General features: G+C 34.7%; 3 protein-coding genes across 3 annotated transcripts; 2 read left to right on the top strand and 1 right to left on the bottom strand.

Annotated features, from left to right (window-relative positions):
- Window positions 1–1885: 1885 nt before the first annotated feature.
- Window positions 1886–2793, top strand: LOC122609707. The gene is made up of 3 exons (XM_043782655.1): window positions 1886–1985; window positions 2091–2214; window positions 2256–2793. The coding sequence occupies exons 1-3, from the start codon at window positions 1886–1888 to the stop codon at window positions 2791–2793; spliced, it is 762 nt and encodes a 253-aa protein (XP_043638590.1).
- A 5944-nt stretch (window positions 2794–8737) lies between these two features.
- LOC122578613 (ninja-family protein AFP3-like) lies at window positions 8738–11218 on the top strand. The gene is made up of 2 exons (XM_043750608.1): window positions 8738–9446; window positions 10513–11218. Exons 1-2 carry the CDS (start codon window positions 8915–8917, stop codon window positions 10911–10913), a joined length of 933 nt encoding a protein of 310 aa, XP_043606543.1. The 5' UTR covers window positions 8738–8914; the 3' UTR covers window positions 10914–11218.
- Window positions 11219–12568: 1350 nt separating this feature from the next.
- LOC122579183 (LRR receptor-like serine/threonine-protein kinase RPK2) lies at window positions 12569–16266 on the bottom strand. The gene has a single exon (XM_043751297.1). It carries the CDS (start codon window positions 16098–16100, stop codon window positions 12846–12848), a length of 3255 nt encoding a protein of 1084 aa, XP_043607232.1. The 5' UTR covers window positions 16101–16266; the 3' UTR covers window positions 12569–12845.
- Window positions 16267–18531: the final 2265 nt, after the last annotated feature.

The raw sequence follows: 18531 nt of genomic DNA, 5'->3' as shown, positions 1-18531 counted from the left end.
ATCTTTCATGACTTTTTATATGAAACTCTTACAAAAGTAACAGCATACACTATCTGGCAGATCTTTTGTTGTAGAACACCGAATTAACTTAATAACTTGGTAAAGTTATTTCAAGTTTGGCTTAAATGTTTATATGCAAATAAACACACATTTGTATACTAAAAAGTTATACTGTTTCATAATCGGTTGATTTTATTGACAAACCTCTACTTAAATCAATATTCATTTTGTTCATTCTCCATCAAAAGTTGATTGAATGGGATGAATATTCGTCAGGCTGGGTGATAATTGTTCTGTATGCTACTGGATCATGTTATATAATTGTTCTTTTTAATTCAAAGGAAAGTGTTTGCTTAAAACAGGGAATACAAATAAGCCAAACTACTCAAGAGTTTGATTTGATAGAACTTTAAAACTAGTCGTGTTTAAACAAGCATAAACCGAGTTTGAGTTTCAAACACTTGACTCGATTAATATCAAAAAAAAATTAATATCAAAAGAGGTGTACATAATATAAGTTTTATATATATATATAATAATTATGCCGTCTTAAAAAAAATATATAAGTTTTAGGGTGATGTTGTTATCTAGTTTTGAAAGAGATGCCAATGTCTTAATTATCGACTTATCCACCCTATGTTATTGGCAATGAGCCAATAATGGGCCGACTCGTGATTGGTCCAATATGACGCAACTTAATAGAGATAACAAGTGAAGGCTTCATTTTTAATTTTTTAATTATTATTGTGTTAATATTAGATCTCTTACTAATGATGAGTTAGTTTTGTTGTTGTGATGTTATAAGCGTTGATTAATAATTAGTGACGGGGAAAAAAATTATGATATGATGTTGACAATTTGACATGAACTAGTTATGAGTTTATGACTTAACAATAAATGGAGTATTATGACTCGTCTAACCATTTGATTTAAAAAAAGTAAGCAAGTATGGGTCTCAATACCATCTACAGGATTATGTCTCAATATTATCTACGACGGTGTATGGTGTAGGTTGAGATGTAAACATTTTTACTTTACTTAAGTTAAAAAAACTGTTTCAAGTTTCACTTAAAGAGATCACGGTGCTCTCGTTCTACCTCGTTCCCCCGCTCGTTCCTTGTTGGAGGATGAGTGCACACCGTTAGGTGTGGCTCGTCCTCCCACTCGTTACTGGTTGTCCGTTCCCACAAAGACGAAAGTGACCTGCTCATTTTTATTATTATTATTATTATTATTATTATTATTATTATTATTATTATTATTATTATTATTTTTAAATGTAACGGTCAAAAAATGAAAGTTTTTAAAAAGGTGACACAAATGGTCCCTCTAACGGCCAGATTTGATTTTTGTACACATTTTCACATTTGGTTCTTTTTTTATCATTTATATATATAACATGTTTACATATCTAGTTTTATACACAAAAACACACTCTTATAAACATAAAACATACATTCATATATCTAAAATCATCATGTCTTTTCCATTTCCATCGAATGCTAATACGTACACTCGACCTGATTTGTTTACGAATGACTCCGACGATGAAGAACTTATCACTATAATGGGTGATTTTATCGATTTGGTCGAAAATGGAGAATCTTCTACCCCTCTCACTTATGTTCATATTACAAGAGATCTACTTGGTGCAGGACAATAGTTGTTGAATGATTACTTTGTAGAAAACGCAAAGTACCCGCCACACTTCTTCAGGCGGCGATTTCGAATGCGAAAAGAGTTGTTCATGTGTATAGCTAACGATATAGCTTCTTTCTCTCTAGTTGGTGATGAGTCTGTTCCTCGTCATTTTATTGAGTTGTGAAACCAGCGTGTAGATGGAAGAGGTAAACTCGGTTTTTCTACAATTCAAAAGTGTACATCCATGATACGTCAGCTGACGTATGGCAACGTGGCCGATTCACTTGATGAGTATCTACAAATGAGTGAACAAACTTCCAAATTAGACGCGTTTGATGCTTTTCGTAAGTATGTCTTTGACCTTTGCAGAGAAGAGTACTTACGATGACCAACAACAGATGATATACAGCGTCTCTACCACAAACATGCACACCTTCATGGATTTCCAGGGATGCTTGGGAGCATCCCTACTGTATGCATTGGCTGTGGAAAAAGGTGTCCAAAAGCATGGCAAGGCCAGTTTACTCGATGTGATAAAGGGCATCCAACCATCATGCTTGAAGTTGTTGCGTTGTACGATTTATGGATTTGGCATGCATTTTTTGGAACAGCAGGTTCGATGACATATATGGCCTTAATCAATCACATTTGTTTAGAGAAATCATTGAGGATACGGCTCCGGATACTTCATTTACGGTTAACGGAACCGATTACCAGAATGGGTACTATCTAGCCGACGGTATTTATCCTGAGTGGGGGACATTCGTCAAGGCTTTTTCATGCCCACAAGACGCGAAAAAGAAAAACTTCAAGAAGTATCAAGAAAGTGCACGAAAATATGTGGAACGAGCATTCGGAGTAATCCAAGGTCGTTGGGTGATCCTTACACACCCCTCAAGGTCGTTTAGTGTCAACAAGATTCGTCGAACCATGTATGCTTGTGTCATATTGCATAACATGATCGTCGAGGATTCGGGTCATGCAATAACCTCCTATGATCTAGAAATCCTAGCTGTGCCACCCCGTGTACCTATTCGTACCTTCCGAGAGAGGATGGCGGTCCACGCACGGACCAATAGGGAGCTTCCAGACCGAGGGGTTCTCCATGGTCTTCGTCACAATCTTGTCGAGCATATTTGGCGCCTCCCGTGATCCATTGTTCTTTGTTTTAATAATAAAATGTGAAACTATGTTGTTTTTAATTAATAATCTGTTATTTCTTTTAGTGTTGTATTGTATGTTTTTTTTTTATTTAATGGAATTTATAAGTGTGTTTTTATTATAAAAATTGAAGCTGTATAAGTTATAAGGTTAAAAGTGTATAATTAAATAGATGATAGAATATTTGATTGAAAAGGTAAACTTAAATAAATAGTGGGTCTTAGACTAGTTCTGACATTGTAAATGTGTTGGGGGATTAGTTCTTGGTTAGTCCTTGACTGATGTGGAACTGATGTGGTGTTCACATGGAATAATCCTTGGAGGATGAGTGAAGGACACTATAAATACTCTTATGATTTTGTAATGTGTAAAAATCAAACAGTTAACCTTTGTTTATACACAAAGATATTAATCATTTGATTTAAAAATATTTTAAAGATATTTATTATTTTCCATTTTAAAGTTCGTGTAGCCACGTCACATGGGTGAGGCCAAGGCCACAGTGCTTCATTTGACAGAAAGAAAGAAAGAGTAGTCAAAAAAAGTTATGGTGGTCGTGTGGTGCACATGACAACTAACCCCCTCTCTCAGACATTATTTCAAACCAGAAAACGGTGACGTTTGTGCTACTTCTCTCCTACTTCTTTCTTGCAAGTTGCCATGGTGGACGTTGATAGGTCCTTAGCTGTCTAACTAATCGTATTTCAACACGTATTGTATCTTAGAAAAACAATGGGGCCCATCAATTCGCAACTTGGAGCCTGTTTGGGCCCATCTCAGATCTGCTTTCTAGATTTGTTTACTTTGTATATTCTCCCAACTTGATAGGACAACCTTTCTCTTCCTATAGTTTTCAATTCGAAAAAGCAAATATATATGTATATTTTCTAAATGTTATGTTTATGTTATTTTTATTTGATCTATAAATGCTAGAACGTTACGAGTACGATGTGACAGTATAATAGTGTAATGTCGGTGGTGGAGGTGGCGGCGGCACGCAGCATTGGTGGCGACGACAATTGGTGACGGCGGTGGTGGTGGGCAATTATTGGTGGTGGTGGTGGTGACTACTTTAGGCTATTGATGTAATGTGGTTTTGATGAATGGTTGAAAGTTGAAATTTAAAATCACACAAAAACTCTATTTGCTTTAAAATATCTATACCATCTATATCTATAATATATTATAAGGGGGAAGGGAGTCATGTGGCTCAAAATCCCAACCTTCCCAAATCCCAGCAATTACATCTCAACAATTCATTTTTTCTTTTCAACCCTTCCAACTATTTTCCATCGCAATCATCACTTTCTCAACCCTCCTAATTTATTTATTTTTTTAAACAAGATTAAAGGCTAGTCAAAGTGATCCCAAGCTCCCAACAAATCTTTTTCTCTCAACCCTCCACGTAGAGGCGAAGCCAGAATTTCACGTTGAGGGGACTCAACCGTATTTCTTTCTCGATCGTTGTATACAATATAATGTGAAAGACATAATTATTTAATAAAATGTTTGTAAAATAAAATTTTATTGCGATGGTTTACTTTTATGGACCAAATGTAAAGGTTTTACTTAAAACTGTCATGGCTAAAACTCATACATTTATAGATTGGGATTGGTTTGCTTCAAAAAAACTTGTGTATTAGTTGACTATGAACTAGTCTTGCAATGAAAAACATGAATGGTTGGCGGAGGCTAAGCACCCCCCAGTCCCCCTACTAGCTCCACCCCTTCCTCCACGGCTTGAAAACCCTCCCAACCCCAACCTCTCTTAACCCTCTATGATGGCGGCGGTGTGCCTGGGAGGGCTAGGCCAACCCGCATGCCAACCCTCTACCACTTCCTTCCCCCCTAAAACAAGTAACCTTTGTCTAAAATTTTAAGTTTCAACGTTTACTTCCCCAAAATGTCTCTCATATCTATTTAGTATTTACCTAAAATAACTGTAATACACTTTCTCTCTCTTCAAATTTCAACCACTCATTTTTTTTCTCATCCATAAATCATTTATTCTTCTAATTGATTCAAAAAATTTTATCTCAAAAACCGTACATCGATAAATTATAAAACTTATATGGGTGTTCCTAAAATTTTATGTTCTTTCATTAGAGAGATCATTCGATATACGAGTACTTTCGATGAATTTTTAAATCCGATGGCAGAACCCGTACGAATAAGGGCGGAGCCCGTCAGTTAGATCACCCCATCACCGCCATTACATCACCACCCCACTATCACCGCAGCAACGCGCAGGTACCTTTCTCTCGTATTATAAAGCAAATTCACTTTTAACTTTCAACATTGAACTTAAAATTTCAATATTGATTTTAAATTTTAACAATGTACATATTCTAATGCATGATGTACCATACTTTATAGCTACATTACATTAATAGCTTCCACTACTTACCGCCGCCGCCGCCACCACCACCAATCTCCGCCGCCACCAGCACCAATCTTCTTAGAGGAGAGGCACACGAAATTAAGTGAGGGATTAGTGTCTCATTAACCTTAACTTAGGATTTATGACTCTCTATTTATAATAAGAGTATTTACACATTCATCTCCTTTGGTGTTTAATGTGTGCATTGTAAGTCTTAATTATAATCACCTAATGGGAAATCCCATAGTATGTCTTTCAGAATAAATACACCCATTATATATTTACTAAACATAGAGATTCCAGTTATCGTCAATTATCATATCAGGAATGATAGATGGTCAGTGACGGTCACACTAACGTGGTTCCAATAAACAAAACTTTGAAATACTTAAGTAACATATACCTTTTAGTAGTCAACCTAGTTTATATAACATGTATATTGAAATGTTATTTTAGGAACTTCAAAAATTCCAAAAATTTTTAGGAAGTTTTTAAATTAGCCTCAATTTCATTTTTTTAATATTATTTTTTGAGTTATTTATGTGCAATTTTATACGATAAGTTAAGTTTAAAATATTAGATGTTTAAAAATAATTTATCCGTACTAATATTTTCTATTTATATACTCATAGAAAATGTAAGTTAACATACAATTTCAATGCTACATTTAGTCTCATGTCAATTACATGTAGGTTAACAACATTTTTAAAATAAAATGAATTACAACCCTAATTGCCATCATCAATTGAAAATAAGATAGGTTTAAAAGTTTTTGTGGAGATATGTTTCTAGTAACTTAATTATTAATAAAATTAATAAAAAGTGTTAATTATATTTACTAGTATATACCTACGTGTATACAAAAGTATTCGATCATTATTTACAAATATTTATATAAATTGGTTAATAAGTATTATCTAAATTGATAAATCAAAAAAATGTTAGTTTAAAGTTTTCTTATAGCCTATAGGTTAGGTAAAAACACAAGACCTCCTAATTGAATTGAATATAATAATCGAACAATAAATAAAGTTATCACTTCTTACTAATTTGTTGTAATACACACACACGTTTATTAAATCGTAGTAAATGGGCTCAATAATACACCAAGTGGGGTTTAATATATATTTTCTTTACGTGTTGAGCTTTTCTAATTTATCTTTGTGAATAAATTCGTTAAATATAACACTATTAGGGCCACCAAATTTGATACTCTAGATCAACTTGATCTTAGGAAATACATGCAACTAAAATTACTTTACTTGAAAAAACAACAACTTGGTTATCAAGTGGTATTTGTTTACTTTAATAAACAAGCTCGAGAACTTGCTTATCATAATGATGTTATATTGCTGACAAGAGACGATAATTATGTAATTTTACACCTGATATTTCTCTCCTAACACTAAACTAATGTCTATATGAAGATTTATGTGTTAATCAATTTATAAAGAATAATTGGATAAAAACCCTTGATCCCATGTATCATTTGTTAATTAATTTGTAACATTATTTATTTTTATTTATTTTTATGAAAGAAAGGATGTAGATAAGTTGGGCATTTATGAAAAAAGGGACGTGGATAAATTGGATGTTATAAATTAATGTCCATATCTTTTTACTGTGATAAAGTTTGATATTTGTTTACACTTATAAGTGTAAATATCTTGTTTATATTTTTTAAAAATGTGAAAATAATAAATGAAAATATCAAGCATAAACTATACTATGGAACGTGTTTGATATGTCAAAAAGATTGACTTAAAGATGTGCACAGTAAAAGAAAGTAGATATATATAAATCAATAGTGATGATCAAAGTAAATATATATAAATTATGTGTCAAAAATGAAATGAAATGGCTATATTTTTTGGTTGGTGATCTATTTCTCCTTTTGAGAAGCTAAAGCTTCGTTTTAAATAAGTAAATCAATAAATCAAGAACTCATTGCTTTAAGGTGCGTAAGCTATAGCATACTATAGCAATGAATCAAGAACTCAACTTTATAGTTAAAGTTAATATTTGGACCATTGGATTAAAATCAAAGGTCAAGATTCCAATAGTAAGATTCAAAATTCATATTGGAATCTTGACCTTTGATTTTAATCCAAAGATCAAGATGTTCTCAACTTCATAAATGAAAGAGAAACCTTAATTCACAATTAGAAAAATAGAAACCCTTAAATGAAGTTCAATTTTTAATTAAAGCCATTAGATCAAATGATGATGTCATATACCTTATTTAACTTTTTTAGATTTAATTTTACTTTAATAAATTTAAATTATTATTATTTTCTTATTTAAGTTTGTAAACATTAATAATTAATGTTTTTAATGATATAAATATGAGAACTAATACTTTTATATTTTACATCATTTTTTATCTTTAAAATTAATTTTTAATGATTTTACAATAAAATTTTCTTTTAAATTATATATTTGTATAAGATTTTTATCATATAACGAATAAAATTTGGTTATAAGGATTTTTGTATAAGATTTTTTTCATATAAAGTTTTAATTAAATCAATGTTTTGAAAAACGGACTGGATGTCAAACCGATCTTCTTAATAAAGAACTAAAAAACAAATATGGAGTCTATAGTAAGCTATCACAAGTATATATCAGAAAATTATTGTGTGAAAATTGCAATGATATTATGCATAATTTTAAGTTAGATTAACACAACATGCGATATGTAGATTGATAATTAAATTGCTTAGTAATTTTAGTGTATAACTAAATTATTCGAGCAAAATGTTAAAGCACAAGTATAATGATAATGCTGACATGTCCGGATGAATGAAAGACATCCAAAGAAACAAAAATCTTACTTAGGGAGACCTCTAATAGATGATGTATCCATCTTTCAACTGTATAGTCACTGTTAACCAGAATCTAAACGACCACTAATGTAACTTCATGTTTTGTAGTGGTTTGATTTTTACCTGATTAAATATTTGTCAACTTATAATATTATAAAACTTTAACATGTCATTATTTATATATGTTTTTTGAGTATTCCGTGGGTAATAATATATATAGTTTTAAAATAAAGCAAAACTCGTTGATATAAGACTCACATGGTTAACGGGAGATAGAAAACCATTAACGTGTCATCTGCATCTTTATACACGTCACCACAATCCTTAAAACAAAACAACCATGATTCGTCAACTTGATAACCGGGGACCCCAACATTACGGCCTGAAATTGGAAGTTACCGGCTATTAAAAACCTACTAACACACGTGGCTATTTTCCCTCTGTACTCTCTCGACCGACACGTGTCCATCACTTAACATCCTTTGGCCTTTGTATCTTCTGAAAAAAGAATATATATATTAAAAAAAGAAAAAAACCTTGTCCTTTTATATTTGTTTTCTTCCTATGATTATTACGTGTACATATAACTTTATTCCATACTTCCACGTGTCGTAACATCATTTATCCATTACCCATTTTTCAAGGTCATTTTAGTCATTTCACCAGTCCCAACCACATTAAAAATCTCTCCATTTCTTTCTCTTCTTTTTTACACCTATATTTTCTCAGCATTTGTTTTCTCTCTATCTTTATATATCCATCCTCGCCGGCGGAGAAAAATCCGGCGACATTTTCCGGCCAACATTTGAAAAAACTATAAAATTTTTAATTTTCTTCGAATTATTCCAAGATTTTTATATATTTGGATACCCTTTTAACGAATGCTTGAAACCCATAAATCTTTTTAATGGATTTTTTGAAAAGATTTGGCGCCGGAGAAGGTGACGTCGGCCATTCTGTTAAAGAAGAAGACGTTGAACTGAGTTTAGGGTTATCATTAAACGGCCATTTTGGGGTTAAAAATCATAATCATAATAATAATAATAATAATAATAATAACGGTAAGCTAATTCGGGCATCTTCAATAGCTGATTTTTCAAGTTTCGGGTCGGTAACGGAAGATCCAACGCCGTTAACTTTGTATCCGTTAACGCCGTTAAATAGGACGTGTTCTTTGCCAATTGAGCCAGAAGTTGAATGGAAAAAAAGGAAAGAATTACAATCATTAAGAAGGTCAGAGGCTAAAAGAAAAAGAGTTGAAAAAATTAGTAAAAATGGGAATTTTGAGATTAAAAAAATGAATGGAAATGAGAGTTTGAGATCATCGCCGCCGGCAGGGTTGCCGCCGTTGCCACGGCCGACGGTGGTTCCGGCGGTTGGGTCTCCGGGAAGTGGTGGATCTTCTGGTGTTTCTGATTTGGAAAGTCAACCTTTTATGGGTATGTTATTTGTTTTCATATATTCTATTTATTCTGGTATATATAATATAATATGTATATATTGTTTCTATCTATAAATGTTTTTTTTTAGTTATAAATTATGTTACATATGTTTAACTATGGTCCTATTATATTTAGACATTCATAAAGATACCTAATAAATAACTGTATTTAAAAGGCATAGCATATTGGTGATATATTATTTATTTTGATTTTGATATTGATAGTAATTGTAATATTAGGTATTTGATCATTTGTTTGGAACAAAAAATGGAGCAAGTTGGAATATGTGAGATAGATTAATGAGTTTATTATTTGGCAATTGGGAAGTTAGAACTTACAAGGGCTTGTTTGTTCTTAAAGATTGATTCTATATGACATTAAACTGATCATGTGTGACATTTTTAATTGTTAATTTGAAAAAAGATTTTCCCAACGCATAACGAATGGTTGGTAGATTAGTACATTGATTTTAAGAGGATTTTATCATTTTATAAAATTAAATTCTAGTTTAAAGTTTCGTTTAACGAATGACAAGCTAACTGTTAATATAGATCAGATTTTGTATAAAATATCCTTCTAAAATATATGCATAGTAATTTTCCTAATCATATGAGCATTACGATTGAAAATACAAATGAAGATAGATTTTCTTAATATTTAAATCGCCAAAAATGTCAAAAGTTGCTCAAAATTTCCTTAAGTTATATCAATAAAGTAAGTTAGATAGCCTTATAACAATATCTTAATCATAATCAACAATAGTAGTGTTCCAAATTGTCATGCTTCATCCAATTCATCGAGACATATCTTAAAAGTATATTGAGGGAACACATTGACAATTTGACATAACAAATGCAACTTTATTAATATTGATATTTGGACAAAAGAATCATTATATATATAAGGATAATGATAAATAGGCCTAATTAGTATGCCTAAAAGTATTATAAACGATGTATTGATCTTTGTTAGATAATTTACTTCTGATTGTTATTTGTTGTATACATTTATATTGATACTTCATTATATAAATCGTTTCTAAAATCGTATGTTTAAATAACAGGAACAAACAAAGATGCTGAATTGAATAGCACGGCTAGTCAGCAATCCGTTTTGCATAAGAACTCGAGTTCAATCCCCTGTAGATCAAACTCTGTTGCTTCTGAACATGCTTCAAAAAATCTTCCGGTGACATCATCTAAGATCAACGGTGAAAACCGCTCCAGGAATGACACCCTAAAGATGATGTTAGCTGACATGCCTTGTGTTTCCACCAAAGGAGACGGGGTTAATGGAAAGAAGATAGAAGGATTTTTGTATAGATACAGAAAAGGCGAAGAAGTGAGAATAGTATGTGTTTGTCATGGCAGCTTTCTAACTCCAGCCGAGTTTGTCAAACATGGTGGTGGCGGTGATGTGGAATATCCTCTCAGACATATTGTCGTTAACCCACCTTCGCTATGATACAGACTACAAAAACTAGTCATACATGGAAACCGGTCTTTTGGTCCTCTTATGTGCCAAATGAAAGGTTCAATAAAGTTTCATTGATGTCGTAAGACAATGTAGAGAACATATTTGCAATCTTGATTGAAGTAGTATCTTTTGTCTAATCTAGTGTAGTTTTGGTAGTTTGTTTGCTGACTTTTATTGTTTCGGGTATGAGCAAAGCCAAAAGGTAGAGTTTAAAATGAGCCATCTCCTGTTTTGTTTGTTTGTTTTTCTGGTGAAAAGGAATATGAATATATAAATCTAAAGCTTTCAACATAGTTGGAGAAGGGAGTACAAGAAAATTGTGATTAGATCATTCATCAACACAAGTTATGTGCCGATTTACACGTCATCTTGAATTCTTGATCTAGAACTGAAAATCTGTATACCGAGTACATTCAGTTTGATCACCTAGCAAAGACAGGATGGACTGAGCAGTGTGTGGCAAGTTGCAGCCATAGAAATCAAGCAGAAGTTACTTTCTATGATTGATCGATATACACATCAAAACACCCAAATCAGCTGTTATTCAGCTTGAACCTGCAAGTCAAGAGATTTGAACTTCACTTTTTATGCTACAAGCAACCAACAAGTAACACAAACTCATTCCTTTGTCATCCTGGTTATCCATGCTTTACAAGTTCTTAGCAACTTGCATAAATTTCTTGATCCCATCATGCTACTTAAGTACCTAATGAATGAAAATTTTCAACCATAACTCATGATGAATTCCACCAGCGGAACAATTAGTACGGTAATGCACTAATGCGTTTGATTGTCTTAATTCCATTGCTACAATCACACACTAGCAAGACACCCAAATGCTACTGTCCCCAATATTTGAGCTATATAGGTCGCACAACCAGATAACTTCACGTAGTATAATCAACCTTGGAACTGGCAGCACAGATTACACATGTTGACGGGTTGCCAGGTTAAGCAGTCTATCGAGCCTTGGTGTAAAAGGTGAAACTCAAACAAATGGTTTCCTTTACAGTAACCCAATTATTCCTGTTATGACTCGATCCATGTAAACTTGCCTAGCAACTTGTCATCAACTGAAAATGATAAGCTACATTCACAAAATTTCATTTTTGGCTTTAGAACCCTCTTCTAACAATTTCCACTGCCTATGGATGTTCATTGATTATGTTTGACAACAACGATATCAAATCCTGTCAACGAGTTATGGAGAGGTAATATGTATATAGTATTACTCCTATCATCCGAGGATACAAAGACTCCTTCCAAAATAACATTTGACTCAGTTCAATCGAGTTTAAACAAGAACAATCATTGTGTGCAGAAAGCTTATTTATCAAATGTGCAAAAAAAATAATCATAATGCTTTCAATATCAGTTTCTTTTTGCATAAATATCTGATGTAGTGACCCGCGAAGAGGCATGGATGGTGTTGAACTGTCGATTGGTTGCGGACAGCGAAGGATGGTGACAATTTGTTATTTCTTGACTGTCGAAGTGGATGGGTTTTGGTCATTTCATGACCAGGGACAACGCAGCTGTTCATGAGCGTGACAAATTGGGAGAGACGTTAGTTTGTGAGGTTCAATAAATAGTAGTCAGGGTCAAAAAATTCATAAAATGTTAATAGTACGACATATATGACATAACGAATGAAAGATGACTATGAAATGTTCTACTCTGGTTTTTACATAATACTAGATCAAGCCCCCAATTACTTGTCTGTAGAATCAAAATAAATGTCATCAGACAAAATCAAATACAGCTTTAGAAAAATTCTATACAAAAAAAGCAAGCAAGACCTTACGCCCGTGCGGTTGCAACAAATCTTCATCTGTGCAGATCCGATCATTGTCAACAAAACATATACAACAATTTACAAATAATAATCAATACTAACAAATACTATATAACAACACTGTGTTAACATGATGGCGGTTGCAGTTGTTTCAGCCGCCGTACCACTTGCTTCATCGTAGGTCTTGTGGATAAGGAGTCCACTGTGCAAACAACCGCGAGGTGCAATACGTCCACTAGATCATCATGTGGTCCAGCCTCCCACAAACCCGTCGTGAAAAACTCCTTTGCCTGTCCTTCCCGAAGTAGCATTAATGCCCAACCGACAATATTGAACCCGTTTCCATAAGATGAAAAGGACGGGTCTAAAGCTTTCTTGTCGGATAAAAGCTCCAAAAGTACCACTCCGTAACTGTAAACATCGGCTTTGTCCGAAACCCGACACGTCATCGCATATTCCGGAGCCACGTACCCAAATGTTCCGGCAACTCCCGTGGTGGCATGAGTCTCGGATGTACCCAAAAGCCTTGCTAGACCGAAATCAGATAAATACGCATTTAAATCATCATCTAGTAAGATGTTACTGGGCTTTACGTCGCGATGAAGGACACGTGGAACACATTGATCATGGAGGTAAGCGAGTGCACGAGCGACATCCAACGCGATCCTGTGGAGGATTCGCCAGTCAACAGCTCTTGCTGATCGCTCTTGAATAAATCTTTCTAAGTTTCCACCTGGGAGGTAGTTATAAATTAAGAACATTTCGGTTTCACTCGCATGATATCCCATTAGTGTCACAAGATTAGAGTGGCGGAGTCGCCCTAATATTTTAATCTCTGCCTCAAACTGTTGAACACCCTGAAAGCGTCCTACTGCCAGTCGTTTTATCGCCACCAAGTATCCAGGGGAGATCTCGGCCTTGTACGTAGCTCCAAATCCACCATTTCCAATGCAATTACTAGCATTGAAATTACCTGTCGCCTGTATCACCTTCTCAAAATTCAACGGGACCCCGATATTGGTAAACAGCGTGACTTCTTTTTGAGTCGACGCATGGGCCACTGACTTCGGATGCCATCGGGTGCAAAAGAACAGAACAAGCAAAGCTAAGAGAACTGACAAAATGGCAGAAGCCGATGTTATCGATGCAATCTCAATCGAATTGAAGTTCCGACCACCACCTTTTGGGGCAGGAGTCGAAGATTCATAATTTGCATAATTGCCACTGGCTGTTGTACCTGGAGGCACAGGCTGTTGTTCTGGGGTTGCCAACATGTTTTCAGGTAACGGGGCCGACAAATTATTGAACGACACGTTGAATTTCACGAACCTAGTGATGTTTGCAAAACCAGATGGGATCTGTCCGGAAAGCTTGTTGTTGTTGAGCAAAAGAAAAGTCAAATTTCTGAGATTAACAAGATCTTCTGGGATCGGGCCAGATAGAGAGTTTGAAAAAAGTTCAAGAACTTCTAAAGATTTCAGCTTACCTAAACTTATAGGAATCGGGCCGGTAAGATTGTTGTTTGATAAGGAGAGGTTCTTAAGATCATTAATATTGCTAAGGCTCACAGGTATCACTCCATGTAACATGTTCTGGCTCAAATTAAGTGCAACAAGGGAAGCCAAATTACCGAAACTAACAGGAAGCATTCCGGATATTTGATTCCGGGATGCATCCAAGGCCCGCAAAGATCTGCAAGTTTGACCAATATCTGACGGGATTTCACCGAATAATCTGTTGGAGCTCACATTAACGACAATCTCTTTGAATTCAGAACATTTATCAAACAGAGCTCCAGGAAACCGGCTACTAAGCTTGTTTTCACCAGCAAGAAAAGTATAGATGGACTTCTCTCCTGTTCTTGAAACCGGGATTGAACTCGCCGTTCCTGTGAAGTTGTTCCCACTAAAATTATGTATTATTGCAAGATTTTCAACATCGTTCACATCTTTAAATGCAAAATATCTTAAATAAGCTGCTGATGTATCGAACGGTGCACATTTAGCATAAGGAAAAGACGGTATTGACCCAGAAAAACTATTGCTACTAACATCAAAAACAGTCATACAAGAAACCGGAAGTTCGTCACTAAGTTCTCCTGTCAACTTATTCGAGCTCAAATCAAGAAAATGTAACTTCTTGCATATACTGAACAACCTGGGAATTTCACCGGTGAAAATATTCTGAGCCAAATTTATCACTTCCAAGCTTCTACAAGCACCCCAGTTGTCCGGAAACTTGCCCTCCAAAGTCGTTCTTGGTGCCCATAGCAGCTTCAAATTGGGCAAACTAGTAATTTCTACAGGCAATATACCCTGAAAATAATTATACTCTTCTCCAGAATGAGCCAAATCAGTTTGCACAGAATCACCAACATTAGGGACCGGATCAAATAGGTTCGAGAGCACAAGAACCGACATTGCCCTACAATTCCCAAGCTGTTTCGGAATCGCACCACTAAGACTATTTCTTGATACATCCAAAACTTCTAGCACACTAAGCCTACCAAGCTCAACAGGAATTTCTTCTTGAAGTAAATTCGAATACAACAAAACTGATCTTAATTTAGTACAATTCCCTAAACTTGCTGGAATCCCTTCAACCAAAAAATTATCAGCAAGTTCTAAACGCTCAAGATTCCCACAGTTATACCCTATCTCGCTCGGGATCTTCCCCGAAAGCTGGTTGAACGACAAATACAACCCCCGTAAATCACTAAACTCATTAAAAAACCCCGGAATAGACCCGTTCAAACGGTTTCCAGCTAAATTCAAAACCTGCAGCTTTTTCAAATTCGACAACGAATGGGGTATTTCTCCCAATATCCTATTAAAACCGAGATTGAGAACCTTTAGTCCCTCCAAGCCCTTAAACTTAAATCCCAAACCACCACTAATTAAATTCCCTTCAAGATCAATCACTTCCAACTTCTTCAACCCCCAAAATTCATCACTAATTTCACCACTTAAATCATTAAAAGGCAACGATAACACTCGGAGTTCGGAAAGCTTAGAAATTGCGTAAGACAACTTACCCATTAACTTACCATTACTCACAATACAATTCTTTTTAACCCCAAATCCATACAATTTATATTCATTATATTTAGTACAAGTAAAAGAACCATAATTACCTCCACCAGTAATATTAAGACCCACGACCCGATTACTTGACCCGCATGTGACTCCGACCCATGAACAAATATCCGAATTGCTTTCACTCCAGCTCTTTAACACTCCATCTGGGTCAACAACGGATCTTTTGAGCTCAAGAAGAGCTGATTGATCAACACTGGTCCCCAAAACGACGTCGTACGAGTAGAAAGTGAGCATGACCCACAAATGTAAGATAAGATTTTTGGGTTTTTGATGATGACCCATTTCTGGAAACCTAAAAGGGTGTCAGAAAAATCAAAACTTGGTGTAAAAAGGTGTTTAATTAAAGATCTGGAATTCGGGTTGAAATGGGGGGTTTTGTTCAAACCCTAATAATTTTTTCCTGAAGTGTTTTTTGGGCATAGGAATTTAAAAAGTCAATGTCTACATAATAAACTGAATTTTAGATTTGAGCCTGTCTTTGGTTTTCATTTCTTTTATATATGCGAAATTCTAGTGGTATACACATCTGTTTCCTTTATATATTCACAAAAATTTTAAAATATTGGTTTTCATTTTATTTTTAACTTATAACAATTGTGCTAAGTGTTTATAAATCTATCTATATCTATACTACATAATAAAAATAATAGCCCTCATATTGAAAGTTACATGGAGAAAATACCAACACTACCATCTCTAATAAACTCTCTTATTTTTATTTGTACACATTCACATACACGGAACTCTCTTTTTCTTTCATTTACACTTTGTTAATGGTATCCACTGCAACGTGCGGGTACGATGCTAGTTATAATTTATACATTTTGGAAAGAATATATATATAAAAAATACTTTTAAATACGGTTTTAAAATTACATTACATATACATATAGAGTAAGTTTATTGACTTGATAAAATAAAGTTGTTTTATTGAGTAACATTAACAATCATGAGCTATGGTGTTTGAACACTCCAATTTTATGTCGACTTCGAGACAATTACACAAATTTGACACTGTTTTAAACGGATGTTATATAAACTTTACGTGATTAACATCTCAACAAAGCAATGAGTAGGCATGAATTATTGCTAGCAAATTTTATAACTAAGTAGCCAAGGCCTGTGTGTAAGACTACCTACATCAAGAGCGTCTATGGAAAATTTGTATTAACATGAGGATGTTTCTAAGAAGGATATTGCTGCAGGTAGTATCCGTTATAGGGTTTTTGTGTGGAAAGGGAAGAAAAGACCCTCATGGCTCATGGTCAGTGAAGACTAGGAGCGGTACATATGGGGGCAAGGGGTGATAGAGCGTCCATTTTGTGATAAAAAACCCTATCAAAAGGCCTCATTTCTATGTCGTAAATGAGTTAATATTCCAGAACTGTCGGTACTTAATGAATCGTATGGTTACACAGGTTTACGTAAGATGCGAGTGAGGGTAAATGGCATCAAGTGAGTCAAGATGAAGACCTATGAAGTTACAAGACACAAAGAGGTGCTTAGGGAGCCGAACGAAGCAATACGAAAAGCAGCAGGAGCTTCCAGCGCCGCTGGCCCAAACCCAGCGCCGTTGGGAGCCCATCCAGCGCCGCTGAGCGGCCCAACCAACAACCGACTTTCAGCTTTATTTAAGTCAAAGCAACCCTCAAAACCCTAAGAGAGAGCCGATTCAGCAACCCTAGCAGTCCATATTCAACCCTAGGTCGACTTTGCAGATTCCAAGGAGGTTTTGGAGCTCCTAACACCTTCCGATCTTCATCCTCAACCTAGATCTACTCTTTTATTTTACTTTCGGTTGGTAAACAATGTATTTCATCTTTTCAGACTTTGTTATTTCTTTAATAATGTCAGGCTAGTAGGTTGAATACATGTTTGGATCGATGTGATCATGTAAATGTTTATCAATTTTACTTTATTTGTTAGATCTATTGGAGTGTGTTTTACTGTTTATCGTAGATCCATGTTTTACTAGTTTTTCATATAATTATTGGTTCTATATCTACATGTATTGATTTAATTCTGATGATCGGTCTATAATCATATACTATGATTAATACATAAGGATGGAAAACACTACTCGGTCTATAACTAAATGTAAAAGGTGATTCACTTGTAACCAAGGGATCCAGAACCGTAGTAGTTAGGATGAATAGAAAATGATGCTTAACAATGTCAGACGCGATCCAGTGACTTGGAAACGAGCACTGTGGTCACCAGAGAGAATTATTATCTGGTCGTGACTTAAGAGCAGGGTAACTAAAAGATGAATTAGTAACACAAACTTTAGTTCATTAAAGCTTAAAGAATGAATCTAACAAGAATTTGTTTATAGAGTAGTGTGAATCTAGTGACAGTACTAGTTACTTAAGCAAAGTGAATCTAAAGAGAATCTGAGTCGTAATTAAGTTTCCAAGAGTCTAGCAAGTAGGTAGAATGATATTTGGTCGTGTCATGAGATCGGACATTCCAAACAAGTATTTTAATTTAAAAGCTGTTATTTGTTTTTTCAAATTATTTTCAGACTAAGCCTCTCGCTGAATAAGCGATTGCGGCTTCTATTTACTTTTCAGTATTTCAATTAGTTTAATAGGAAATCGTGACAACCCCACAACCGCTAGAATTACACATATTACTAGCTTAGGTAAAGCAACGCGTCCCTGCGAACAATCTTGTTCTTACACTAAACTATACTACATCTGACCGGGTCCCT

This window comes from Erigeron canadensis, chromosome 8, assembly GCF_010389155.1.
Source record: "Erigeron canadensis isolate Cc75 chromosome 8, C_canadensis_v1, whole genome shotgun sequence".
Taxonomy (NCBI): Eukaryota; Viridiplantae; Streptophyta; class Magnoliopsida; order Asterales; family Asteraceae; genus Erigeron; species Erigeron canadensis.
The sequence above is the reverse complement of the archived record's forward strand: the minus strand, read 5'-3'. Positions and strand labels throughout refer to the sequence as shown.